We start from the raw sequence: 27,339 nt of genomic DNA, 5'->3' as shown, positions 1-27,339 counted from the left end.
AAAAGTCTTCAAATGAAGTTAACAAAGCAAACGAATCAAATTATTTAACCCCAGCAGATGCAATGAGTAGCTTCTCATTTGTTAAACAATCAGGTGGAAACACATCCTGTTTTAGAAAGATCAAACTATTGGCATCAAGCGGATAAAACATCTAAGGAGATTGTAAAAGACAAAAATAACAACTAGAACTGGGTTGAGAACTGTTCATTTTCTGAATGTTCTTGATAGGCGAACACTGAAACATTTGGTTAAAATTAGATTGAAGAAAAACAACAGCAAAAGTCAGGCTATGTTTACTAGTGAATTTAAGAGCATTTCCACACCACAGTTTGAAGGAAACCCAAAGGATTGGGCCTGAACAGCTGTGCAGCCGTAAGAAAACCGCTAATCAGTGAAACTGAGGAAAAAGCTTCAATCTGCAAGGAAGCATAAGACGGTCATGTGAACTGATGAATTCAGATGTATGATCAATTTGTCCCAGCCTGTCAGGGTAATGCTATCATCTGAAGTTACTGCAGTTGGTCAGGTCAAAGTTCAACAACCTGAATCTACTGGATGACCTGGTGAGGCTCAGAGTAGAGCTGCTGCTTCTCCACATCCAGCCAAACAAACTCCAGTGCGTTTGTCTGGAAAGTCCGGTTCGTTTGGTGAGGTGTGAATGCTAATCGAACTCTGATGCAGACCAAAAGCTCTGGTCTGCCTAAGAACCTTTGACTCGGTGCGGTTTGAATGCGTATGTGAACACCAAATGGACCGAATGGCCCACTTCCTGCTCCAAAAGCAGGAAGTGGGCTACACCGCAGGGCATTGTGGGTAAATACAAACAAAACAAACACATTAGCCTAGCACTAGCGGGAGAAATGGTGTGTGGTCTAAAATCTGACACCTCTCCACTTTTGTTTAAATTTTATGAAGAAGGAAGTGGCGCTCAGAGCACTGTAAAAACACAAAGTTTTACCAAGTATTTTTGGTCTAGATTCTTGTACAAATATCTTAGTAAACTTGAAATAAGAAAAGCATCTTACAAGTAATGTTTCAGTAAGATACAGATGCAGCTTGTTTTAAGTAAATATTTCCTCAATACTGATGAAAAAGTTCTGGCTCCATTGGCGGATTATATCACTTATAACAATACATTTTTCACATGTTATAAGATAATTTATCTGCCAATGGAGGCAGTACTTTTTCATCAACATTAAGGAATTATCTACTTAAATCAAGCTACATCTGTATCTTGCTGGAAAGTTACTTTTAAGTTAGTTTTGCTTTATTTCAAGTTTTCTAAGAAATTTGCACAAGAATCCAGACCAAAAATACTTAAGACACATAAGATTTTGTGTTTTTGTGTCATTTCCTTCAGTGGTTCTTGGTGCAGCGCCCCCACAGGCAAGGAGGGGAACAGGTTTATCAAAGGTCAGCAGCTGAAAATGTAACAAATTCTGGTCTCCAGTCAAACTCAGATGTGAAAGCACCCTATGTTTACGCCTTAGTATTATCAATAATGTATTATTTCAAAGTCTACTTGTTATTTTCATCCAACTGTAAAATGTTGCACTGTTATTACAGAGTAAATTAACGGTCAACCGGACTGTGATGAGTATAACCGAGGCTAACAGGTCTGGTGTTTCAGTGCAGGAACTCTTTGCAGCTGTAGTGTTGGCATCTGCTCTGGTGAAGTCTTAGCTTTTTCTTTGTTTGCTTAAAATCAGCAGCCTTGCAGGAACGAAAACTGATCTGCATTTTTTGGTAAGAATCTCCTTGGTCACTCCATTCTGCCAGCAGATTTACAAACAGGATGCCTTTCCACATGAACACAGCAACAGCCTCACTCTGAACAGGAAGTATGCACAAGGCTTTTGTGATCAACGCGATCACGAATTCTGCTTGGAGAAACGTGAATGGCGACAATCCTGCAGCAGCTGAGAATGCTTTTCCTGTTGATGAAGATCACATGGTGCGATAAGAAGGTCAAAAACAGCTACACTTCCTCTGTTAAAAAGATTTCATTGTGTCCAACAAAAATGTAAAATATTCCTGTAAATTTATAATTCTGAATCTGATCCAAAACATTTTTCTCGTTGTGTTAAGTTCCCAGTTCTCGATAGTTGTGGCTGCATCCGCTTAACAGTCTCGGTAAATCTTGTGTTTTTATATTAACACTCGCAAACGTCTGTTTACCCATGCATGCTAACATGTTGAAAATGTAATCCTTTACACCACCATATGACATAAAATTTTATAAGAGGCACATTAAAATTTTCCACACAGACAGAGCCAGTATTCAGAAGTGGAGGCGTTCTGTCAGCGTGTTCTCCGCTCTGGATGCTCTGGGCTGCTGTAAGGGAGATTTATGAGGCTGGCTCCCTCTTGTCCTGTGTGTCTCTAACTTGATTCTCTGGTTTCCAGTCCAAACCTCATCTTGGCACACACACACAGGGAGATGCTTCTTAAGATGGAGAGAGAGAGAGAAGCAGACAGGCGGACTAAAGGGAAAGTTGTTGGTGTCCTGTTAAGAGACGAGATGTTGGAGGAAAAGTGGTGAAACTAAGAGGCAGAAGACAAGTGGGAGAAGAGAGTGTGATAGTGATTAAGGAAGGCAATGAAGATATCTTAGTGCTGGAGGGATGGAGAAGTGCACAGAAGAATAGTCAGTGTGCTGGAGGTCTTTTTGTTGGTATGTGTCTGCACAGACATTCTTTAGCTACTAGCAAAATGACAATAAAAAATAGAAATTGCAGGTTTTTACTCTAAATATTTTAAATAATTTCCACTCCACATGGGCTGCAGTAAAGGTTTGTCTTTACCTACAAACATTTACAGAATAAGAGTTATCTAAGTTGTCTCTCATTGTTTCTCAACATGCAGCTCTGGGAAAAATTAAGAGACTATTTAAAATGATCAGTTTCTCTGATTTGACTTTTTATAGGTGTAAATTTGAGTAAAATGAACATTGTTCTTTTGTACTATGAACAGACATGTCGTCGAAATTTGCAGAAAATGAGAAATTGACAAAATAAGGAAAAAGATGCAGAGCTTTCAGACCTCAATTAATGCAAAGAGAACAAGTTCATACTCATTTAAAAACATCAATACTAATGTTTTAACTCAGGAAGAGTTCAGAAATCAGTATTTGGTGGAAGTACCTCGAGGTTTTCACCGGGGTTCAGTGCAGTGGGTTCTTCATTTTTTCTAGAGCTGTAAATGCAAAGCAATTTTTTTTTTTTAGAAAAACCCTTAACATATTTTATAATCTCTCCCTAAAGTTTCAGTATGTAACTTTCATAATAAGAGACAGATAATGTCTGAAAAGATTGATCTCTTCCCTGAGCTGCTATTGCTGTCTGAAGAAATGCACCACAATCAATCAATCAGAGCCAGGAGGCGGGGCTTAGCGCTGTCAGTCATCCTCATAAACACGCTTCTAAATGTGCTAATGGAAGAGAAACAACTTAGAATTACAGGAAAACCATTTATCAACATCAGTGGTTCTGCTAACTAGCGTAGCTAACATTGGGAGAAAGTAGAGGAGTTTGTTTCTATCACCCAGTAAATCACTGAATGGTTTAGCACAAAAATACGTTAAAGATCTCCTGTCAGCATATCAACCTTCCAGACCTCTCAGGTCTTCTGGTCCAGGTCTGCTGTGCATCTCCAGAACCAAACATGGAGATGCAGCATTCAGCTTCTATGAACCACAAATCTGGAACAAACTGCAAAACAGCTGAAACACTGAGGCTAGAAACCCATCAGTTCAGAGCTGCCTGTGATTAGTAGTAAGTGGGACATTGATCAACATATCTGATGGTTGCATGTAACAAAATTAAATGTTTGATCCATTTGAACCACCTTGTTGCTGAAATGTGCTTTACAAATAAACTCATGAAAAAAGGACTTCCTGTTCTGACACTGGCCACGCTTTTCCTCATCAGTTTTTATGTGTGTGGGTGTGTGTGTGTGTGTGTGTGTGTGTGTGAGCATGTTTATCATTTAAGAAGGCCGGCCTCCCATCCAAACGCCTCCCTCCACCCCATCTCAGATAAATAGCTGTGGGACTTTAAACATGGCGCCCGGCCGGCGTGTGACTGAGAAAACTAGCCAACTGGTGGCTTCAGTTGCTAGGGGTCGCCCCCACCCTTCGCCTCCCCTTGGCTGGGTGGGTGGCATATGGCGGCCCAGGCAGGGACCCCAATGTTGTGATACACACACACACACACACCCCCCCCCACACACACACGCGTACACGCCGACTCAGAAGGCCTGGAGCCACCCAGGCTGGACCCACGATCGCCATGGGAGACACAGTGTCACCAAACCTCTGACACAGGAAGGGAGGGCTTGGGACTGTGTGGGTGATCCCACCTTGGAAGTGAACCCCTGCCCCCCCCAACACACACACACACACAGACACACACACCTGTTTGTCTTGCTATCTTTGCGTTGAATTTCCATTGACTTCCATTCATTTCTAAAGCCAAACCCAACCTTAATCCTAACCATCACATACCTAACGCTGACCATGACCAAAACTCAGTTCACACCTTAAGCTATGTTCACACCCAACGTGTTTCAAAAGCACATCAGACGCTTCAGGTTCAACACGTGTGCACTTTGACGTCAAAATCGCTCTAGGCGTTGAGAGGAGACTCTGCGTCCCTCAAACTCTTCCACTGAGCAAACTCTGATCTGCCTACAAACTGTAGACTCTGTTTGGTTGAAGTAAATGCTGGTTCTGTTCGAATACATATGTGAACGCAAAGCGTACCAGAAACCGCTCCAAAAGCAGGAAGCGGACTAAAGTACAAGGCATTCTGGGTAAATATAACCAAAACAAATGCACTTGTCTGGTGCTAGCGGGGAAAATGACTCATGGTATTTTACAACTGCTAAAATCTGATGCTGCACCATCTCCTGCACATTTCATCTAAATAAATCCAACGTTTAACATTTATTTAACGTTTTTGCTGGACGAATTTGGAAAACTCAAGCGCTCAAATGCGGGGAAATATTTTGAAATTGTGAAAGTTTTAACTTAACCGATATTCTTTCTTTTTATAAGATTAAATTTTGTATTTTGTATGTGTTGTTGTGTATCACGGACCACGAGCCTGTTGAATAAAAGCAATCCAGCAATCAATCAATTAATTCCAACTTCCTGGCTGATCCTCTTCCAAGCGAGGTCCTTTCTATTCCCGTCTCTGTAGTCATAACTTCATTGGTCATAGATTACAGGACAAGAGCAAACGGCGACAATTAGTTCATCCTCCACAGTTTGTTTTTTTGACATCACTGAAGAAAACCACTACGCCGCACAGCGAATTCTCTCTGATTGGTAGATGCTCTGCGTCGAGCGGCGGAAGTTCAGATTTTTCAACTCCTGCGTCGGACGCGCATCAAGCGCTTGACCGTTTTGAGGGATTCATGCGCCCACAAAGACTGAATGTAAACCAGAAGCTCCTGATGCTGAAATCGCGTTTGTGGGAACGCAGCACTAGTCCTGAACCTCACCCATAACCCAGAAACAGCATTTCTATTTGTGGGGACCAGGCTTCGGTTCCCACAACATAATGTGTGTTAGGAAAATTGTCCTCACAATGCATAAAATACATGATACGCACACACACACGCTCGCTTCTCACCGACAACCTTTTCTTATGGGAAAGTCAGCCACGGCTCGGCATCTCATCGCCAAGGAGACTCCACTGTTGTCTCTGCTCATCAGAATTAGAGAGATTTACCTCTGCGTTCACACCCACACACACACACACACCCACACCCACACACACCCACCAACACACACACACACACAGAGCCAACAGGTGGCAGGCCTTGCTCAGCGCAGCAGGAAAGCTGCAAAGGTTAAACATACTGCCCACTCTTCCTCTGCCATTCTCCCAGGGGAACACAAGAGAAAGTCAGAAGAGATAAAACAGAAAAAAACTTTTTGCCTTGAATTATTAAAAGTAAACAAGATATTTGAAATTTCTTTCCTATATGCTGTAAATCTGATGCTTACTGCTAACTTTCTCCAGATTAAAGTGAATTATAATTTCTGTTTCTTACTAGCTGCACCTCCATTAGCCATAAAATTGGAATTATGAAAATAAATGAGCTTAATAGAAACATTCCAATTTGAAGAAAAACTTATTTTTGCACTAGGATGTTTCTTTTGTTCTTCTTTCCTGATTGTATTGAAAATGGTGCAGAACAGCAGTGGAAACATTTTTCACATCATGAGTCATGTGATCAAAAACTGGGTGTTGCTACTGGCAGAAACAACAAAGAAGACAACAGGACGTTGTAGAATGATGATGTTTTTAATGACTTATTGTGTAAATAAACTTATTTACGTGTGGTTTTAATTATCCATCCATCCATCCATCCATCTTCTTCCGCTTATCCGAGGTCGGGTCGCGGGGGTAGCAGCTTCAGAAGGGAGGCCCAGACTTCCCTCTCCCCAGCCACTTCTTCTAGCTCCTCCGGGGGAATCCCGAGGCGTTCCCAGGCCAGCCGAGAGACATAGTCCCTCCAGCGTGTCCTGGGTCTTCCCCGGGGCCTCCTCCCGGTGGGACGTGCCCGGAACACCTCACCAGGGAGGCGTCCAGGAGGCATCCTGACCAGATGCCCGAGCCACCTCAACTGGCTCCTCTCGATGTGAAGGAGCAGCGGCTCTACTCTGAGTCCCTCCCGGATGACTGAGCTTCTCACCCTATCTCTAAGGGAGAGCCCAGCCACCCTACGGAGAAAACCCATTTCGGCCGCTTGTATCCGCGATCTCGTTCTTTCGGTCATGACCCAAAGCTCATGACCATAGATGAGGGTGGGAACGTAGATCGACCGGTAAATCGAGAGCTTCGCTTTTTGGCTCAGCTCTCTCTTCACCACGACGGACCGGTACAGCGCCCGCTTGACAGCAGACGCTGCGCCAATCCGCCTGTCGATCTCCCGCTCCCTTCTTCCCCCATTCGTGAACAAGATCCCGAGATACTTAAACTCCTCCACTTGGGGCAGGACACCCCCCCTGACCCGGAGAAGGCACTCTACCCTTTTCCGGCTCAAGACCATGGCCTCGGATTTGGAGGCACTGATCCCCATCCCGGCCGCTTCACACTCGGCTGCGAACCGCTCCAGCGAGAGCTGCAGATCACGATCTGATGAAGCCAAAAGGACCACATCGTCTGCGAAAAGCAGAGATGAGATCCTAAGGCCACCAAATCGGATCCCCTCAACACCTTGGCTGCGCCTAGAAATTCTGTCCATGAAAGTGATGAACAGAATCGGTGACAAAGGGCAGCCCTGGCGGAGTCCAACTCTCACCGGAAACGAGCCCGACTTACTGCCGGCAATGCGGACCAGACTCTGACACCGGTCATACAGGGACCTGACAGCCCGTATCAAAGGGCCCGGTACCCCATACTCCCGGAGAACCCCCCACAGGGCTCCCCGAGGGACACGGTCGAACGCCTTCTCCAAGTCCACAAAACACATGTAGACTGGTTGGGCGAACTCCCATGCACCCTCCAGCACCCTGCCGAGGGTGTAGAGCTGGTCCAGTGTTCCACGACCAGGACGAAAACCACACTGCTCTTCCTGAATCCGAGGTTCGACTATCCGACGGACCCTCCTCTCCAGGACCCCTGAATAGACCTTGCCAGGGAGGCTTAAGAGTGTGACCCCTCTATAATTGGAGCACACCCTCCGGTCCCCCTTTTTGAACTGGGGGACCACCACCCCAGTCTGCCAATCCAGGGGAACTGCCCCCGATGTCCATGCGACATTGCAGAGTCGCGTCAACCAACACAATGGTTTTAATTATGTTTTCTTATTTAATGGAAACACCACAACTGTGAAATGTTGTTTATTCAATATGAGGAAAGTTTTGCGCACAATGGGAAACTGGAAACACAAACATTTTCAATGTTTTTGTAAATTTCTATAAATATACAAAAACATTATCAGCAAATGATAAAATCTACAAAAACGAAGAATTATCTAAAAGTGTCTGAAGTATTTATAGTGATTATTAACTTAAATAAATATTAATTCAGTTAATAATAAGAAACAAAGGTGACATCACCCTGTTTTGGGTGGAAGAGCAGTCACTGTAAATTAAGGTTTTATTCAGTGAAAACAATCTAAATTTGACCTGTGTATCTACTATTATCAGGTCTTCACATAAAGAAACTCTTTTTACCTTAACGTTCTGTAAGGCTGATTACTTTTCTATGTCCAGCATGTTTCTTAACAAACATAAGCTGGAAACTCAAAGAAGTAAAACAAAACAACTTTCCAGCAAGTTGTTGTGGTCTCTGTTATATTTTCAGATCAACTCTGGGTGAGTTTCCGTTTATTGTGACGCCCCCACACCTGCAAACATCCGATGAAAAGGAGCAAAATGACCAGAAATCACTAAACTCTGTGTTTCTGCTGTGGAAACCTGAGGAACAGCTGAACCCATGGAAAATAAATCCCATTAAAACAGCTTCGTACAGCTTCTGTGTTTCCTGACAATCAAGAATATGAGTCTTCATCCTGCAGTAACAACTTTCACACTGAAGAGTGTTATCAGTGCTTATATGTGAAAAAAGCACCAGATAAGATTTTGTACCTTCACAGTTTTATGTTAATCATGAATAAAAAAAATCGGGAACATTCAGGCTGTTTTCAGTCCGCTTTAAACAGACTCCAGTTTTTGTCTAGAAGGTCCGGTTTGTTTGGGGCGCTGTGAAAAAGAAAATTCTGGTCCGTCTGTAAACCTCGGTCTCTGTTTGGTTGAAGTGAACTCTGATTCAGTTCGGATGTATATGTGAACACCAAGCAGATCGTACCGCTCCAAAAGCAGGAAGTGGACTACAGTGCAGGGCATTCTGGGTAAATACAACCAAAACAAACACACTAGCCTAGCGCTAGCAGGGGAAATGTCTTGTGATCTTTAATTAAGACAAAAGAGAAATCTTACAACTGCTAAAATCTGATGCTACTCCATCTTTGTTTATATTTTGTGAAGGAGGAAGTTGCACTCAGTGTCTTCCTCAGAGGTTTATGTGTCATTTCCTTCAGTAGTTCTTGGTGCAGCGCCTCCACAGCCGAGGAGGTCAATGCGTTTGGTTGTTTTGACACAGTGCGATATGAAAGCAAATCGCAGCAGCTGAAAATGTAACAAATGTTGCAATTTTGGTCAATTGAACCGAGGAAAACACTCAGCTTCAGTCATACTGAGACAGGATCACAGTTTTCATCTGCTGGCTCCGGGGTCTGCAGCCTGAAATACCCCTGAAGTATCAGTCTGTTTTTCATTTATTTGTTTCGCTCTTTGTGTGTGTCCCATGAAATCCACTGCTAGTTCTGTTTCGAAACATCCAGCTTTTCTAAACTATAAATTCACTTTGATTTCATTTTAACCTTCCTACCTGTGACAGGTGGAGCGTCTTTGACTGGATTTCTCAAGCTTGATTCGTTCTCAAGGGTTAATAATGACAAACTAGTCTTGATTAATCTATCTATGTCTCTTTTTGTACCTTAGACGTTCCAAAACCAACACCAAACATCTTGTGAACTCATTGCTGTTCTGTTTTCGTATATTTTGTCCAGGGGTGTCCAAAGTGTGGCTGATTGTGTGTGTAGACTTTCTATCTTTAATTAGGACAAAAATATCACAAATAAGTAAAATCTTCTTACTGTAACACAAAGGACTCACTTTTTGCAGAGAATTTTACCCAAACAAACTTTGCTTCACTCAAATCTGCTTTTAATTAATTAAATAAATCAGGCTAAAAACAGCAAAGATTTTCAAAGAAAAAGTGACCTAAATCCTGGTTTTATTCATCAGAATTGATTACATTGTGTGTGTGTGTGTGTGTGTGGGTGTGGGGGTGTGGGTGTGTGTGTGGGTGTGTGTTTTCCCAGTTGTTACTTAGACAATTAGCAACATTACTTTTAATAAGGCAAATCTGCAGACTTTCAGGTTTTGGACCTAGAATAATTTACACATCCTTTTCCAGCAACAAATCTGACTATTTTATTCAATCTACGAATTGAATGTTTAGTTTATTGTTGAGAGGGTAAAAATCTTTTGGCTTCAGTGTGTAAACATACTGGTTTAAACATACTGGTTTAAACATACTGGTTTAAACATACTGGTTTGCACTTCATGCACCAGAACCTGGAGGTCAGCGTGTCGCTGTGGCCTCATGTTGCTACAAGCCGATAAGAGCAAAAGCAATTCTAGCTATACTGACACGCCCCCCCACTCCTCTTCCTCCCCCCACTGCTCTTCCCCCCCCCACTGCTCTTCTTCCTCCTCTCCCCCACTGCTCTTCCTCCCCCCACCGCTCTTCTTCCTCCTCCCCCCCCACTGCTCTTCTTCCTCCGCCCACCGCTCTTCTTCCTCCTCCCCCCTTAGACGAAAATTACAAATCTGCAAAACACTGAAAGTTTAAAATATCCACAAGGGAACAAAAGAAAGGCACCGATTTACAAATGCTGATTAAGGCTTATTGTCCTTTTTTATTTATAGTCAAAAAGACTATTAAAGCCCCCATCTCTCTTGCTCCCCGCTCTTCTTCCTCCTCCCCCTCCATCAGCCTCTCCCCCAGCCTGGCTGCTTCCAGCCTGTCTGGTGCCAAGACTCAGATTTCAGAATTTCCTTCTCCAAGCCACATTTAGAGCAGCCAGTGTACTTTGTATATAGTGTCTCTGCTCGCGCACGTGTGGCTGTTTGAGGGAGAGAGTTTGTGCAACTTTCGACCTCTCCTGCTGCCACCGCTTGGTACTCGCCGTCCCTGCGCAGCTCTCTGGCCTCCCCCATCCATCTCCCTGCTCCCCTTTTGAACACAAAACCTCGTCTGCACAGGCAGCAGCTGTTGATGCGCGTCAGCTGATATTAGCGGCTCTTTGTGTATTAAATGTAATTAGACACGCATTCAAATAAAGCTGAGATTTATGAGCTTTCTTCAGTTCTCAGAGTGAGGTGAAGATTGAGTTAAAGTGATGGTGAAGAGCAAGAAGATTAATGTGTCTGTTGAAGAAAAACACGCCACAGCATCATGCTGCCATCACCATGTTTTATTATTGTGATGGTGTGATGAAGGCAGAATTGGTTGCATTTACTCAGATAAATTTACTTGAGTAATTTTTGGAAAAACTGTACTTTTAGGAGTATTTTTAATTTTACTTTGATTGGAGTCATTTTATTCTGAAGTGTTGTTACTCTTCAGTAAAAAATCTGGATTCTCTTCCCACTGTGAGTAACTTTACTGAATGAAGAACAAGTTTGTTTTAACCAAAACTTCAACAGTTTTTGCAGTTTTTCCTAAAGTTTCATTGGAAAAAAAATTATTTGGAAAAAAATTCACTGTGCCTGATTCCTATTTTATATAAATTATTTTCATTCTGATTTTTAAAATACCAAAATGTTCATATAAAAGTATTTTAATCCACCTGTTGTAATTTTTAAATATGCATTGATCAACACAGGCGTCGTCTTTTCATCAAATACCTTTTTGCTCCTACTTGAGTAATTTTTTTTTAACTTTTACTTGAGTATAAATATAGTTTCATCCGCACATGGCCTGTGGGAAAATGCAAATTGAACTTTTTCTGCCTGTGCCATTCGTCCAAAAAGCCAAACTAACAGATTCTCCCACCTCAGCTGTGGATCTCTGCAGCTTCTGAAAACGCCACAGAAAAGCCGTTTGTATTCTCAGATTAAATTCGACATAAATGCAGCTGATCCAGATCCTCTGCTCTGCAGCATTCAGTTTTTATACTCCTCTACTCTGAAACAAACTTCCAGAAAAGAAAAAACAGCTAGAACCCTGAGTTCCTTTAGATCAAGGCTGAAACCTCATTTGCTTACAGTTGGCTTTGAATAATAATAAGTGGAACATCATAAACATTTGTTTGTCTTTCAACCTGTCATCGTTTTCCCTTTGTTTGCCTCTGTAATCTTTTCCTTGTTGTTTTATTTTCCTTCTAACCATGTAAAGCTCTTTAAATTGCCCAGTTGCTGAAAATGTGCTATAAAACTAAACTGCCTCGCCTGCCTGTAAGTCTGTTTTTACTGATTAGACGACTACTAACCCTAAACCTAGTTGCATTTAGTTGCACTGGATTTATTTAAAGGTATTTTCTTTCCGCTTGTTCAGGGGGTTTGAATACTTCTGCAAGGCATTTTATAGGTTGAATGCAGAATGAAATCATTTTTCATTCATGCACACCAGATACAGTAAACATACTTCCATCTTATTGTGAGTTAAAGGCCTTTCCTATTGTCTAGTTGATTGTAACATTATGGATATTTAAAGAAACGATAAAAGTCTTTTTTTCTTCTTCTACTTATATTTTGGTCTCACTTGTTTTGCCCTTTAATGAAATTTACCAATAAAGGTATCGTTTTAAGATTGAAGTAAAGCATTATGTCATAACAAAGGCATTGACCCTAAAGCCAAAGTTGCATTTTCCAACCTGCTGACATTTTCTTTCCGTTTCTTGTGCACCAGACGTACAGGTTTACCAACATTTCCAAAAAAATGCTTCGATTTAGTTTGTTTTTTTTCCCATCTCGAGTCTCAGACAAAGAGCTGCTAACTGTCTAGACTCGGTTTGCATGTTTTTGTTTACATGTGACTCACTGACTGTGGGACCGAACTTTTCTTTTCGGTAAATTAAGCTGATAAAACTAATAAAACAGATGCTCTGTGTATGGTGTTTGCAACATGAGGGTGTTGAGTGTTTGTGGGAGTATTTGATGTGGGAGCATCAAGGACCCAGGAGGGAGTCTGGCTCTTGGAAGACTCGGTTTTTACCAGAGAAAACTGCTTCCTGTTTTCCAGCACTTTTAAAACGGTGGAGATGTGGGGGTGTGCGTGTGTGTGTGCATGTGGGGGTGCATGTGGGTGTGCAGGGGTGTGTGTGGGCGTGCAGCAAATTTCAGTTGAAGATGTTTGGGTGATTGCTTCAGGTTGAGATTTCCCATCTCTGGTCTCTAGTTTTCAGTAGAAACGCATAAACCCTAAAGCTGCTGTCGCTGTTTCCAATTCACCGTCATATTGACTAAATATGAAAATTATTTAAGAGTTCAGTTTCTCCATCACTCAGTTACACACAGACTGATGCTTTTGAAACTTTATTTCTGTTCATTTCTGCTTACAGATAATAAAAAAAACATTTAAGATTGAATAATTGCGTCAGACCAATAAAAGATGTTTTAATACACAAATATGCACTTAAAAATCTGATTAATCCCTGCAAAAGGTACTTTTAATCTGAAAAATGAGCCTCATGGGGAAATTAAAGCCATACTTTAATTTGTTAAAGACGACTGTAACCACAGATGTTGGTTAATCTGATAAACGTGTTTCACATGGGTCTAAGCATAAAGAAAGGGAGCACATTTTTGTGAAACATCAAACAGTCGTGTCTATAAATTATGTGTAGCTTTTCATGCACCGCCATTTTCTTTTTTGGGGTTAGGGTTGTAAAATCTGTAGTCTTTTCAACTTTAGTCTCTTTTTTCTTCTTACCCACTGACCGTCTGACCATCTTGGGTTGAAAGTTCAGCGCTTCCTGGTTAAACAATTACTAACTGACTTAATCAGAAAATAGGTCAGACTGCCATGCAGTTGGAGCCACTTTAAACTTTCAACCTGTAATGCAGGTGAATCATCATCGCCGCAGACAAAGCAACTACATAACATAGCATGAGGTTAATTGATGCTACAGCTGTATGAAATATCATCTCACATTAGGCCTGTCACAATAAATTTTGCTGGATAATAAATCGTCCCAGAAGTTATTGCGATAAACTATAATGTTCTTGTATTGAGACCATTTTCAAGTAATATGTTGGTAATGGCATAATAATGCAAGTACACCCTTTCAAAGATTAATAAACATAAATTTTTAATGAATCTTTAACATGAAGATATTAAATAAACTAAAACAATAAATAAAATGAACGTCGACGTCTTTGTAAACAAAGTTATCCTTCATAATAGGAGTAGTTGAGACAAACACACCGCACTAAAAAGCCATGTGTCATCCAGTCTTTGGAAGAAAGAAAAACATGAGGAAAAACAATCGCAGATGAATTGATTTAATGATTTATTGCTCATTGCGACAGGCTTGAGTCACAGTCGTCATGGCAACATCTGTGGCTGCTTTAATGTAATACTCCAGTTGATGAGCTGGATAGATTATGACTATTGTGACTGATTGTGATGATAAAAAGAGAAAAAATGTCACTATAATTAATAATAATGTAGTAATTTCATCCTAATATCATGGAGCCCTAACTTGAATTGATTTCAGGTCATTACTGCCACATTTGATTATGACTTATAATATGTCAGACATGTCATATACAGGATATTATATCTGAAATATCAAAGCCACCAGGCTGAAAAGGAAATTAAGTTTCAACGCAGTGAAATATGTAGAAGATTTAGTTTAAGCTGCATATTTTCATACACCACTGACATGCTAGGCAGATACGACATAGTGCAGCAAAGCTTTAACGGCTTGCTTACACTGCAAAGACACGAAATCTTACCAAAAACTTTTAGTCTAGTTTCTTAGCACACTTCAAATAAGACGAAATTAACTTGCACAAAAGAGAAAGCTCGTTTTAAATCAATAATTCCTTTATGAAAAAGTTTGAGTTCCACTGGCAGATTATTTCACTTTTAACATGGGAAAAATGTCTTGGTACAAGTGAAGTAATCTGCCAGTGGAACTAGAACTGGGTTGCTAGGCAACAGGCCGGGCTTGGCTGGGGTTGCTAGGTAACGGCTCCAGTGGAACTAGAACTTTTTCACCAATATTGAGGAGTTATTGACTTAAAACAAACTCCTATATCTTGCTGAAATGTTTATTTGTATACAGTATATTTGTACATGCTCTTATTTATATTTATTTCTTAATTTTGCTTCTTAACATGGTAGCTGAGTCCAGATTTCGTACCATAATCAAGTGGAACATTTGTGTAAACATGCAAATGTAAGCTTGCATCATAATAAAAATCACTGAATCCTTATTGATTTAGTATGGGCGTAGATCTTGCTGAAAAGTTGCTTGTAATGAAATTTTGTCTTATTTTAAGTGTACAAAGATATTTGCACTAGGATTAGACCAAAGACCCTTAGTACATTTTTTGTTTTTAGCAAAAATACTTTTTTAAATGTTTTTTTCAAAAGCCTAACACTGTTGTAATAATCTATTATAATTAAGTATCTTCATTTTTTTACTGTGGCAGGGCATTTATTATTATCAATAGTCTATATTTCTCTATTTCTGCGCGGCATGTCTTTTGGTAAATGATACGCCACCCTCACGTGTGCGATATAACATCTCTTTGAAATCGCAGATGTACACTCTCCTCGTTACACACAGCCTAATGTCGTCAGAGCGATGGGGCACCGTCGTGCGTCTGTTCCATCTCAGGAATATAACAATAAGCCCAGGGCTGCATTCCAGTGGGCTTTCTCTTTGAAATGGGATACCGGCACACGCATTACAAATATATCTCCTGTTTTATCTTCCGGGCCAGGCCCATGGAAAAATTATTCCAAATACCTGCCGCGCTTTATCTGGAACCCTGGAATAGGTTAGGCCCAGCCGGGAACACGAGGATGTCTAAAATAAGGCCTCTATTACGGGATGGAGTGGAGATGGATGGGACGGAGCGGGAAGGGACAGGGATTGTGGGGGTATTTTAGGTGTATCCGCCCCTGTGAAAAAGGGCTTGTTGCGGGGGCTTTAAAGTCTACAATGTAGGCCGATGTCAGCTGTTGCACAAACTTCATGTGATGGGGAGGGTTTGAGCGCAGACGGACTCTTATGTGGTCTCATACGTCCGTTGCTGAGTGGCGGTATAAATAACATTTTTCCTACAGATGTTCTCACCTTGACAAATCTGCTTGTGGCATGTGGTGTGACGGCCCAAACTAATGCCTTTATTTACGCGCGTCGACCTCCGCCTGCTCATGTTCAAAGCGCTGCGATGTCAAGAACTGACGTTGGTCTGACTGAGTAACTGAGCATGTCACTTGTTTAGAGAAAAATGGTAAAACTATCTGTTTAAATTTGAGAATAATCAGATAAGATTCTGCAAACTGATATGTTAAAGGTGACTTATTATTCTTCCCTGCACATGTTAGGATAGGTCTATGGGAGACACAGAACATCTTTGTTACGTTTTTCATACAAAATCATTCTTAGACGATGAGATTTCAGTGTGCTCAGTTCTGCCTATGTTGACCTGTTTTAAGACTTCCTGTCAATTTAAATCCAAATAATCTGCTGCTGGCCACGGCTCTGAACTCAACGGTTACACTCACACATGAAAATGGCTGCAAAAGGATGCACAATTATACAACCATACATCTTTGAAAAGCAGAAGTGGAGCCTTCTGCACAACCAACAAGAATGCAGCAAGTTCTTTCTAAATAATAGGTCAACAACAAAGCGTTTTGTCTTTTCCAGCAGCCATTGTACAGCGCATACAATAGTAAAACCAGCTGGACAAAAACGCTGGAGTGCTGCTTGGGTTGCTAGGTGACGGGCTGGGCTTTGCTGGGGTTGCTAGGTAATGGGCAGGTTTCTAAAGCGACTCATTTTCCAGACACCAAAAAACCTGAACTTACTGCCAAAAACAGCTGAGTGATTTATACAAGTGCTTGAACTGGGAGCAGTAGAAACCCAAATGAAAATACAAAAATGTGCAAAATGTTAATTTTGTATAATAGGTCTCCTTTAATGTACACAGAAAATTTATTTTCAAGAATGTCCACAAGAGTAAGGTACCTTTATGTTCTTTATGTGCATTTCCATAAATATTAAGTGTTGGGTCTATATTTTAGCAAGAGGTAAAATTAGAGGGAGAATCGAGTTCAGATGGTGTGAAGAGGGGTGAGACGAACTGGACCAGAAGGTGCTGAAAACGCCTCCTTGAGGAATTTATTTATCTCAATGGATCTCTTTGGTGTCTCCAACACGGAGTCTGTCATCGTCGCCTGTGGAGTCCCGCTGACATTTCCTTCATCAGTCCAACGCGTCTGAGCGCTTCAGGCCAGACTCGCCCAAGAAACACTTGTCATCTACATAGTTCCCATAGCAGGTTGGAGTAGGGCGCAGTAGAATCAGCAAAGCAGCGGTGCCAAGAATCTGCTGGAAAGACGTGAATGTGATTGTTTCACAGGGGAAAAATGATGTTATAGAGCAAATTCTGACTTGTTTAGGATGACCATTACGACAACTGGAGCTGATCATGGAAATCTGACAAATCAGAATCATTTATCACTGAAGCATCATGGGTATTTCTCACTGGTGGCAGTTTTACTCTTTGTTCTTTGCCTCATCCCTCTCTGAAGACCGTCAGCTCTGTGGAACATGGGTTACGTATATCTGAGCGGTCAACGTGATGCTGTCTCCTTCATGACAGGGTGGGATGATTTTCCCACTGGGCTGAGTCTATAAAATGCATCTGTGGAGCCATTTTTGAAGCAATAGTAAACCGTCTTGCAGACGTTACCAATGCTTGAATAAAAATTCATGATGTGTCTGGTACATTTTGCATTCAGCCATTTTTTTTCTCCATTCAAGTACTGCTGACTCAGAACTTTATGTTTAGCTGTTTTCTTCTGGGAAAACTAAATTTGTGTCTTTATGTCCCGTGGAAACTACACCCACCTCAGTGATTCTGTTTTTAGCCGGGATTCTTTCCAGTGTGTAGCCACAGACAGTGCTACTGCTGCCTTTATCTCCATGTAGCCTGTTGTGTTTTTATTTATTTACTTGTTTTTATAGAGGCTACTCTTGGCGCAGTGTTTTTGTATGTAGTTGTGTGTTTTCACACCTTACAGTTAACTAGATTTGGTTCGATTGGGGACAAAAATTGCAACATTTGTTCCATTTTCAGCTGCTGTGGTTCACTTTCACACCAAGCCATGTGAAAAACCAGTTCCCCTCCTCGCCTGTGGGGGCGCTGCACCAAGAACCACTGAAGGGAACAACACAGCTTCCTTCCTGACAGAATGTAAACAAATATGGAGTGGCATCAGATTCTAGCGATCGTAGGGATTCTCTTTTGTGTTTGGCTGAAGGCTATGAGTTACTTCCCCCGCTAGTGCTAGGTAACACATTTGTTTTGGTTATATTTACCCAGAATGCCCTGCGTTGTAGTCCGCTTCCTGCTTTTAGCGTGGTCTCAGGTCTGCTTGGAATGATGATATGACTTGCAATACGCTGCAAAAACACAAAACCCTACCAAGTATTTTCGTCTAGTTTCCAGTTCCAGCTTCAGATAAGACCAAACTAACTTAAAAGTAACATTTTTACTAAAAGTAACAGGATATAGGAGCAGGATATGTACTAGTTTCACTGCCAGATTATATCACATATAACATGTCAAAATGTCTTGTTATAAGTCAAATAATCTGACAGTGGAACTAGAACTGGGTTGCTAGGTAACGGGCTGGGCTTCGCTGGGGTTGCTAGGTAACGGCGGCAGTAGTTTTTTCATCAATATTAAGGAGTTATTGATTTTAAACAAACCCCCATATCTTGCTGGAAAGCTACTTGTATTGATATTTGCACTGGAAACGAGACCAGAAATTACGATTTTGTATTTTTGCAGTGTAAATAAACAAACTGTTTGGGCCTTTGTGGAAAACATGGAACCCAGATAATGAGTGATGCTGCAGTAATACATCTTTTAGATCCTGTTCAAAATGTTTGTTTTAATATCTTAATTTAAAGTCATTTTTATTCCTCTGTCGGCTTTCATGCAGAGAAGCAGAGCTGTGTTTTTTAAGTTGGCTTCTTTCCCAGAAGCAACACTCTGTCCATCCTAAACAGGAAAATAAAAAGCGACATAAAAAGGGCCTTCTCTCTTTACTGCCACAGTGCGGAGGGACCAGATGCGACTCCTTTCACCCATCTCTTGTGCTTCTCTCTCCATGATCTTTCCTCCAGCGCCGACTCGGCCAAGATGACGCAGCCCATGCGAGGGGACCAGGTCCACCAGCCGGCATCGGCTCGCAAGTCCGCCAGCCTGTCCTCGCCAAGCGCAGCTCGCCGGCTCTACCGCAACTTGTCTGGAAAGTTTCGTGTGGGCACCAACCCCCCCGCTCTGGAGGACAACGTGGTGTCAGCGCGGGGAGGAGACAAGGAGAGGCTGCGCAAAACCACCGTCGTAAGTCCAGGATGGGAACAGGAGGAACAAAGTAACGAGAGCAGGAGGATTATTGTCCGGAAATGGTCGAAAGCTTTTGAGCCACCTGTCTGACGAATGTCATGAAGAGAAAATCACACTGCAAAAACACAAAACCTAGTTTCCAGTGCAATCAATTATCTTAGTAAACTTGAAATAAGACAAAAACTAACTTTACAAGTAACTTTTCAACAAAATATGAGTTTGTTTTAATCCTATAATTCCTTAATATTGTTGAAAAATTCTAGTTACACTAAGATTATTTTACTTAAAACATTTTGCTATTTTATATGTCACATAATCAGCCAGTGAAACTGGAACGTTTTTATCAGTATTTACAAGTCATTATTTTAAAACAAGCTCTTAAGATGCAACAAGACTAAATTTAAAGTAACTTTTCAGTAACATACAGGAGCTTGTTTTAAATTCACATTTTGTAAATATTGTACTACTTTCACTGACAGATTATTTCACTTATGGGGAAAATATTTTGTTATAAGTGAATTTATCAGCTAATGGAACTAGAACTTTTTCATTAATATTAAGAAATTATTTACTTAAAACAAATGTATTTATTTGTCTTGCTGAAAAGTTACTTACAAGTTAGTTTTGTCTAATTTCAAGTTAAGATATATATATATATATATATATATATGTACTTATATAGTTTATATTTATACGGTAACACTTTATTTGAAGGTGTGTGCATACGACTAACATCACACCTGTCACAAACATGGAGGAGTCTTTATAGAGCTTAATGACTGTTTTCATAAAGTGTCATTTGGTAAATAATGACACTTTTAATACAAATTTACACTAAAAGTTGCATTAAAAACATAAATTTTGCATTATTTGGTAAATAATGACACTTTTAATGCAAAGTTCTGTTAGAATTTGCATTAAAAGTCCATTAAAAGTGTCCCCTTCTTCTGTGTGTCAGTTCCAGAGCAACGAAGCTTTGTTTGAGGCAGTGGAGCACCAGGAACTGGACCTGGTCCAGCTGCTTCTGTCCCAGTACAGCCTGGAGGAGCTGGACCTCAACACGCCAAACAGCGAAGGCCTCCTTCCTCTCGACATCGCCATCATGACCAACAACGTGCCGATGGCTAAGCTTCTGCTGCGGGCCGGTGCCAAGGAGAGCCCTCACTGTGAGTCGTTACCAACTCGTCTCTGCAGCCGCGTTTCCAACACAAGCTGCGCAAAATTTCTCTAATGTCAAAAAAATACTAATTCACAATGGCGGTGTTTCCTTTGAGCAAAACGCAAATGAAATCACACGTGAAAAAGTTTGTTCATACGAAAAGTCACGTGTCAAACTCGAGGCCTGAGGGCCAAATCTGGCCCACCTCGGCTTTTTATGTGGCTCCAGATGCCAAATTTCATCAATCAGTTCACACAAAATCTACTGATAGCAGAATTTTTTCATGTTAGTTATAAAATTTGAATATATTATTTTGCAAAAATGGTCAAAAACATTGAGCTTAAGTGATACTAACTCCCACTTGGAGGTGGCAGTATTTCTTACTGTTACTCCACTGCTGCCTCAGCCTCACTGGATTTCAAATTATAGTCTGTAGTCAATGTGGCAGGTAACAAAAAGTCACATTTTCACAGATAATGTGAAAATGTGCAGGGGCACAAAATTTAGCCAAGTAATTTTGGTCTGGATTCTACTTCAAATATCTTAGCAAGAAACATTACCCTTCCTCTGGTAATGATTAGAACTCGCCAGTCAGGCTCCAAGGCTGTTTGTGTTTTCACCTGTGCACCCACGCACACACACACACACACCCACGCACACACACACACACACCCACACACACCCCCACATGCATTTTCTGAACCAGACGTCTTATGAAGGTATCATTAAATTGAAAACACTTGAATGGAAAGTGGTGATCAGTGAAGTTTTGGTCTTTGATTGGGCTTTCCATCCAGAACCCAAATCATTCATGAGACTGTGTGTTCACGCATGAACGGCTAACGGAGAGAAAGAAGAACAACAAACTCTTCATTAGGATTTGCCAACCTCTCCTCTGTTTTCTTAAAAGAGGACCTATTGTGAAAAAATCACATTTTGCATGTTTTTGTTCTTGCAGTCGAGTTTCTACTGCTCCTAAAAAAAGAAAAAAGGAGGCGCAACACCAGACGGGGTTTTTTTGGCAATAAGTTTTTTGGTGTCTAGAAAATGAGCTGTTTCAAAAACCTTCTGAATATAATGTCACAAATCACCTAGCAACACAAGCAGAGCCCAGAACCGTTACCTAGCAACCCCAGCCAAGCCCAGCCCGTCACCTAGCAACCGAGATCTAGTTCCACTCAGATTATTTCACTTGTAACAAGACATTTTTCCCATAAATAATCTGCCAATAGAATTAGCACTTTTTCATCCATATTAAGAAATTATTAACTAGCTCCTATTTCTTTCTGAAAAGTTAGTTGTAAGTTAGTTTTGTCTGATTTCAAGTGCACTAAGAAATTAGAGCAGACATACTTGGTAAGACTCAGTGTTTTTGTGGTTATGTTAGTCCAGGATACCGAGTCCTGATAAAGTGAGTTGGAGTCGGCGTCCCTGAGACACTCGGACTCTCAGAGCATCTCAGAGCCGCTGTGGAGACACGGAGGGAGCCGGAGAATTAAACACCCAAATGGACATTTTGACACGGAGCTCTAAACTTACTGTCAACAGTGGAATCTAACGCTCAGCAGTGGAATCCACAATGAACAAACGCAGACCACACAGACTAAACACAGACCCGCAGCCGTCCCAAACACTCCAAGAAACGAGCAGCCACCAAAGGAGTTCAGCTCGCTACTGTCTTCTCCCTGTCTTTATATTAACCGTTTTCAGACTTTTATTTGAAATAATCTGCATGCTTTTGCCAGCGGAGCGTGCAAACGTCTCTGATCTGGGTCTCCTGCCTCCGCAGCCTCTATCGCCGGCTGCACAGCCACAGGTTGAGTATTTTCATGGGGTGTTACATCTCATTAACTGCAGTGATGGGTTTCATTGTTCGCTGGATTGTGGCAACACCCTAAACCTCTCTAAGAAAACATTCCTCTGCTGTCTCTGTCAGGCTGTGTTCCATTATATAAATAGAACGGTGACACAAAAATTTCCATAATTTTTGCAAAAAAATAAAAAATACAAGAAGTTTTACAGCAGCCATCTGAGCTGATGCTCCCTCGTGCGTGTTCCCACCGCTTGGAACCGCACCGAGGGACACTCCTCCCTCTCTCACCCGTTCGTACTTTCATTGCCCCATTTTCCCTTATTTTCTAGCTGATGTCATCCCCAGAGAGAGGCAGCTCAGTCACAATAAATGAACTTTATTGGAGAATCTGCCGCAGCATTTTGGCAAACAGGAATTAAACAGAAGTGGCCTGCTGAAGCGGTTTGCAGCATGGCGGCTTTCCTTTGTGGGGGTTTTTTTTGGGTGCATATTTCAAAGTGGGAGCTAAGAATAAATTTGGCTGAGAATGTAATGAACCTCAAATTTATACATATATTTTTATTTCTGTGACAAAGTTGCTGTGAACTTGAGGCTTTTGGATCCGTTTGAAAGAAATTCAAATTTTCATATCACTGCAATTTGAAAAAGAGACCAAATTAATAACAGAAAAGAAATGGGCAACAAGCACTACAATGGCGAAGATTTGGGTGGAAAAACCTTTTAAGATTCTTTATCACACCAGCTCAGAAATGCCACGATGACAGAAATCTTCCTACTTAATAGGAAAAATATGGAAATCAAAATGCAATGCAAAACTTTCCAGACATAAAAAAATTTACTGTAGAGAGAGAGATACACTGCAAAAACACATCTTAACAAGTATTTTTAGTCTAGTGTCAAATGCTAAAATCTTAATACACCTGAAATAAAATCAAATTAACTATTCAGAAAGATAAAGGAGTTAGTTTTAAGTAAATACATGTAAAAGAATCGTCTTTTTGCCGCCCAGCGTTGTGCACATGCATAAAATTTCCCGGATATAAACAATAACATGCAGGGGCTCCATATGTTTTGTTAAATTTGCTCACTTTGGAATGAATAAAGAAAAGTTTTGGATGTGTACGGTGGCTGTTCATTCACCGGTTTCTCTCTCTGTGTGTCTCAGTTGTTAGCCTGGAAGGCCGGGCGGTGCACTTGGCCACCTTGGTGCAGGAGGCCGAGCAGCGGGTGTCGGAGCTGCAGGCCCAGGTCCGCAGTGAGGGTCCCAGCGAACGGGAGGGGTCCGACCAGGAGAGACATCTGAAGGCCTGGGAGTGGAGGCTGCGGCTCTTCAGACGCATGCAGACGGGTTTTGAGCATGCTAGTAAGGATTTGATGTCTCTCCTCCAGCGGTTATTTTTAGTTTTCATCATTTTGTCCAGCATGTTTCCTCTCCTGACTTTCTGCCGGTGGCGAGGTAACGAGTTCCACCCTGGGAAACTGAGGAAGACCATGTGATTGCGAGCTGATGACAACTCCTCGGATATAAATTATGCTTTGACTTTCTTACTTTCATCATCCTGCCTTTGTGATAGGATGAGTTTGGTGGGTAAATAGTGTAAAAATCACAACTTCAAGCAGTGGTGGGCACACTTCTGCCAACCCACTGCTAATAATGTCACAAATGTTTCACTCAGCTCACTTAGCTTAAATGCTAAAGGCGCTAATATAAAGTTTTGTGACTTTCAGTTGACTAAAGATTTTATTATTGACTGTTAATTATTTAAGCAGTTGGGCTTGTCCTCATGTTCTTATTTTGAAATCTGTTAGCGTAGCGGTTTCATTTCTTCTCACATTATTTTTGTCTTTTTTACTTTGTTATATAAATATATACAATATAATATGTATATAACAAATGAGGTTTACAGGAAACAAACAACACATTAACAAACATCAGACTTGTTGATTAAAAAAACATGCAAAAATTGACATGTGAATTGCTTTGTGATGCAGAGCGCAATGTGGGTGTCAACATGGTTGAAATTAGCTCATTACTGTTAGCGTTCACTAATTACTGTGTTGGTGAAGGACTTCATTGATCATTTTCACTAAATACAGTGATTTTGTAGCACATTAGTGCCCTATAATGTCAGAATAGCTCCTTAGCGTTAGCAAAACTAATGTTTCAAATGCTTTAGTATTAGCGCAACTAGCTTTTAGTTAGCATTGCCCACCAATGCTGCTCAGACTCGGTCTCAGCCTTAACTCTTTGTCAGTTGACAGAAGTTATGCCTGAATTAAAGATTGTAAAGGCTTCTCTCTGAGTTTACTCCTCTGTTCTGCTTTCCTGCCTCTTCAGACCCTCCAGATGCTCCCAGCGTAGTTCTTCTGTCTGTTAGCAGCAGCACCAGTTTACAGGTTGACTTCCACGAACCTGCCTGTGTCAACTCTGCTGTGGTCACCAAGTACAAAGGTCAGCATCACCTACAGGAAATGTCTGAAACTTTTGTTCAGTTTATCGACTGAATACCGTTTAAACGTTTCTTCTAATTAACTAACATCTGCTGGAACTTGTTGTGAATTTAAAGTGTGTTGGAGTGCGGCGCCTTCATTCAGCCCCATGCTGGGTGAAATGATGGTGGACGATGCAGCCGTTCCACAGTGCAGCATCACTGGACTGACTTCTGTGAGTTCTTCTAGAACCTGTTAATGTTTAGCCTTTTTTCTGCTTCTAGTTTCTGGCTTGAATTACAGGGACAGATTTAAGAACTCGCACCTAAAAAAACTGTTTTACTTTTTCATTTTAAATGACTTTTGGATCAAATTTCCACTTAGAATTATTGTCAACACTGGTGAGAATGTGCAAAGAAAAGTAAAAACAGATTCTCCGACGGCAGCAGCAAAATCTCAGAGGAGAAAAATCTTTAATTAGGTTTCTTAATTTTGTGGATTTGGTTTGTTTTGTTTGGGAAGATGGAAAGTGTAATAAACTCTGATGCGCACTAAAAAAGCAAACTCTGGTCCGCCTAAAAGCCTCAGTTTGGTTTAAGTGAACTCTGGTGTTTCTTGAATTCATATGTGAACACCAAGCGGATCAGAAACCGCTCAGGAAGTAAATTTCTGCGAAGGGCATTCTGGGTAAGCACAACCAAAACAAACTCGCTAGGCTAGCGCTAGCAGGAAAAATGGCTCTTGGTTTTTTACCTAAAGAAAAAGGAGAAATCCTCCAACCACTAAAATCTGACGTCACTCCATCTTTGTTTGCATTTTGTGAAACAGGAAGTTGTGCTCAGTGTCTTCTTCAGAGGTTTTTATGTTATTTCTTTCAGTGGTTCTTGGTGCAGCACCCCCACAGGCGAGGAGGGGAACAGGTTTAAAAAGCTTGGTTTGTTTGACTCAGTGCAGTACGAAAGAGAACCACATCAGCTGACAATGTAACAAATGTTTCAGTTTTGGTCCCAAATCGAACCGATTGGGGGTAAAAACTGCCTCAATCACTCACTTATAAATACTTGTGTTTACAAAAATCCCTCATGCCAAACTTTTCACTTCCCTTAATACTTTATTCATTTCTATTTTACCATCAGGACGTTTGATTTTCTTTCTGGAGAAACTTTTTGGATCACCATCCTGCTGAATTTTGATTTTCTTAGCCGAAACCAATAAAATCAGTTAAATCAACGAGTTCCCGATTCCCAACAGGCCCACAGGATGATGGATCCTCCACCGTACTTAACATTGATCATGAAGTGCTTCCATGTCATTAGGAAAGAAAAGACTTTTTCCTGACATGCATACCAGCAAATGGTCAGCAATGTAGCCAATCTCTAACTTTTACTATTTTCTGTGTGGAGGATTATTGTACTGCAAGAAAACATGAATTTATTTGAAGCCTCTTTGCTTAGAGAGTCAATAGACAGACATATTCAGCCCGGTAAACCATGATAAACATCTGCAACTACTGAAGCAGCTGCAGTTTTCTTTCACCACCAGCTAAAATATCTGCAGTCGCTCTTTATTTTGGAGTTTATTCATGACAAGTCAACCGAAAACAACTGTGTTGTTGCTTCTCCAGCTGTTGTCTAACCAGTGAGGAAATTTACAAGCCATTTTCCCTCAAGTCAGCTCTTACTATTATATACACACCAGCTTGAACCTGGAAAGTATTTAGTATTTTATTCAAGATATATTTCTAGATTCTTCTGTGATAGATCTGCAGTCTTTTAAATCAGACTTTGTTCAGGTTTTATCTTTCCTGGCTGAGGAACAGGTGGGACTCAGTTTCCTTACTGATTTATGTTTGTCGTTTTGAAGCAAACAGACAAGTGGACGCTCATTTTTATTCGTTTTCTATGTGAGAAAAACCGCCCCCACCCCCCCATTTAAGGTCCCAACCAAAGGGCTCTCCTGTCACATGACAGAGGTCAAGGTGGGGTCAGCGGATCTTGGCGGCTGCTCTAATTGATTGGGCTGAGAAAAAAGAAACCAGAGCCTCGTTGTCTCCAAACTGGAGCTCAGACAGAGGACCGATCATGGAGATTTACATCTACTTCACCTAAAATAACCTTTTAACTAACTACATGTCAGTTTAATTGGATTTGGAACCAATTAAAATGAAAGATGAATACATGGGTGTCATGTTGGATGGAAACCACAGAATAAAATCAAAACTAATCAAAAGTGTTGCTGTCTTTGGAATAAGGTCTACAAATCTTTATTTATTTTGTATAATACTCTCGTTGTACCACATTTGACTTATTGTGTGGACGTTTGGGGCAACAAATACAAAACAAAACCAAAATAAATAAATACATTTGAATACTCTATAAAGTGGGGTAATGGTAACAATTATTTTAGAAATCAAATGTTTTCAAATTCTGGAAAATTTAAAACTGTGAAATTCATATTTAATGTAAGAAACCATCAACTTCCACACAGTATTAAAAAAAAAATGCTATGATAGAAAAGAAGAAGGGCTTTAAAAAAACAACCAAAGAGTTTTTGTATGTTTTCAGTGTGTGGAGTCAGTTTATGGAATGGATCAAATAAAAATAAACCAGATTTAAAAAGTGTTTGAAAAGGAGCTTATTGGTAAAAATGGACCAAAAATGCTGCTGATGTTAAAATGTTTAAATAATTGTACATTTAAGGATGAGACTGTGTGTTATGTTCTGTGTTTTTCTGTGTACTTATTTC

General features: G+C 40.9%; 1 protein-coding gene across 3 annotated transcripts in view; it reads left to right on the top strand.

Annotated features, from left to right (window-relative positions):
* ankfn1b (ankyrin repeat and fibronectin type III domain containing 1b) overlaps window positions 1-27,339 on the top strand; it is a 189,134-nt gene that overhangs the window by 137,760 nt on the left and 24,035 nt on the right. For all 3 annotated transcript variants that reach the window (XM_032575207.1, XM_032575206.1, XM_032575208.1), the window contains 5 exons: window positions 18,970-19,189; window positions 20,151-20,358; window positions 23,330-23,527; window positions 24,503-24,616; window positions 24,732-24,829. In XM_032575207.1, coding sequence (XP_032431098.1) covers window positions 18,970-19,189; window positions 20,151-20,358; window positions 23,330-23,527; window positions 24,503-24,616; window positions 24,732-24,829 — 838 coding nt within the window. The remainder of the gene's footprint in view (window positions 1-18,969; window positions 19,190-20,150; window positions 20,359-23,329; window positions 23,528-24,502; window positions 24,617-24,731; window positions 24,830-27,339) is intronic.

This window comes from Xiphophorus hellerii, chromosome 10, assembly GCF_003331165.1.
Source record: "Xiphophorus hellerii strain 12219 chromosome 10, Xiphophorus_hellerii-4.1, whole genome shotgun sequence".
In the NCBI taxonomy this organism is placed as follows: domain Eukaryota; kingdom Metazoa; phylum Chordata; class Actinopteri; order Cyprinodontiformes; family Poeciliidae; genus Xiphophorus; species Xiphophorus hellerii.
Note: the sequence above shows the minus strand (reverse complement) of the source record. Positions and strands in the feature narration are given on the sequence as shown.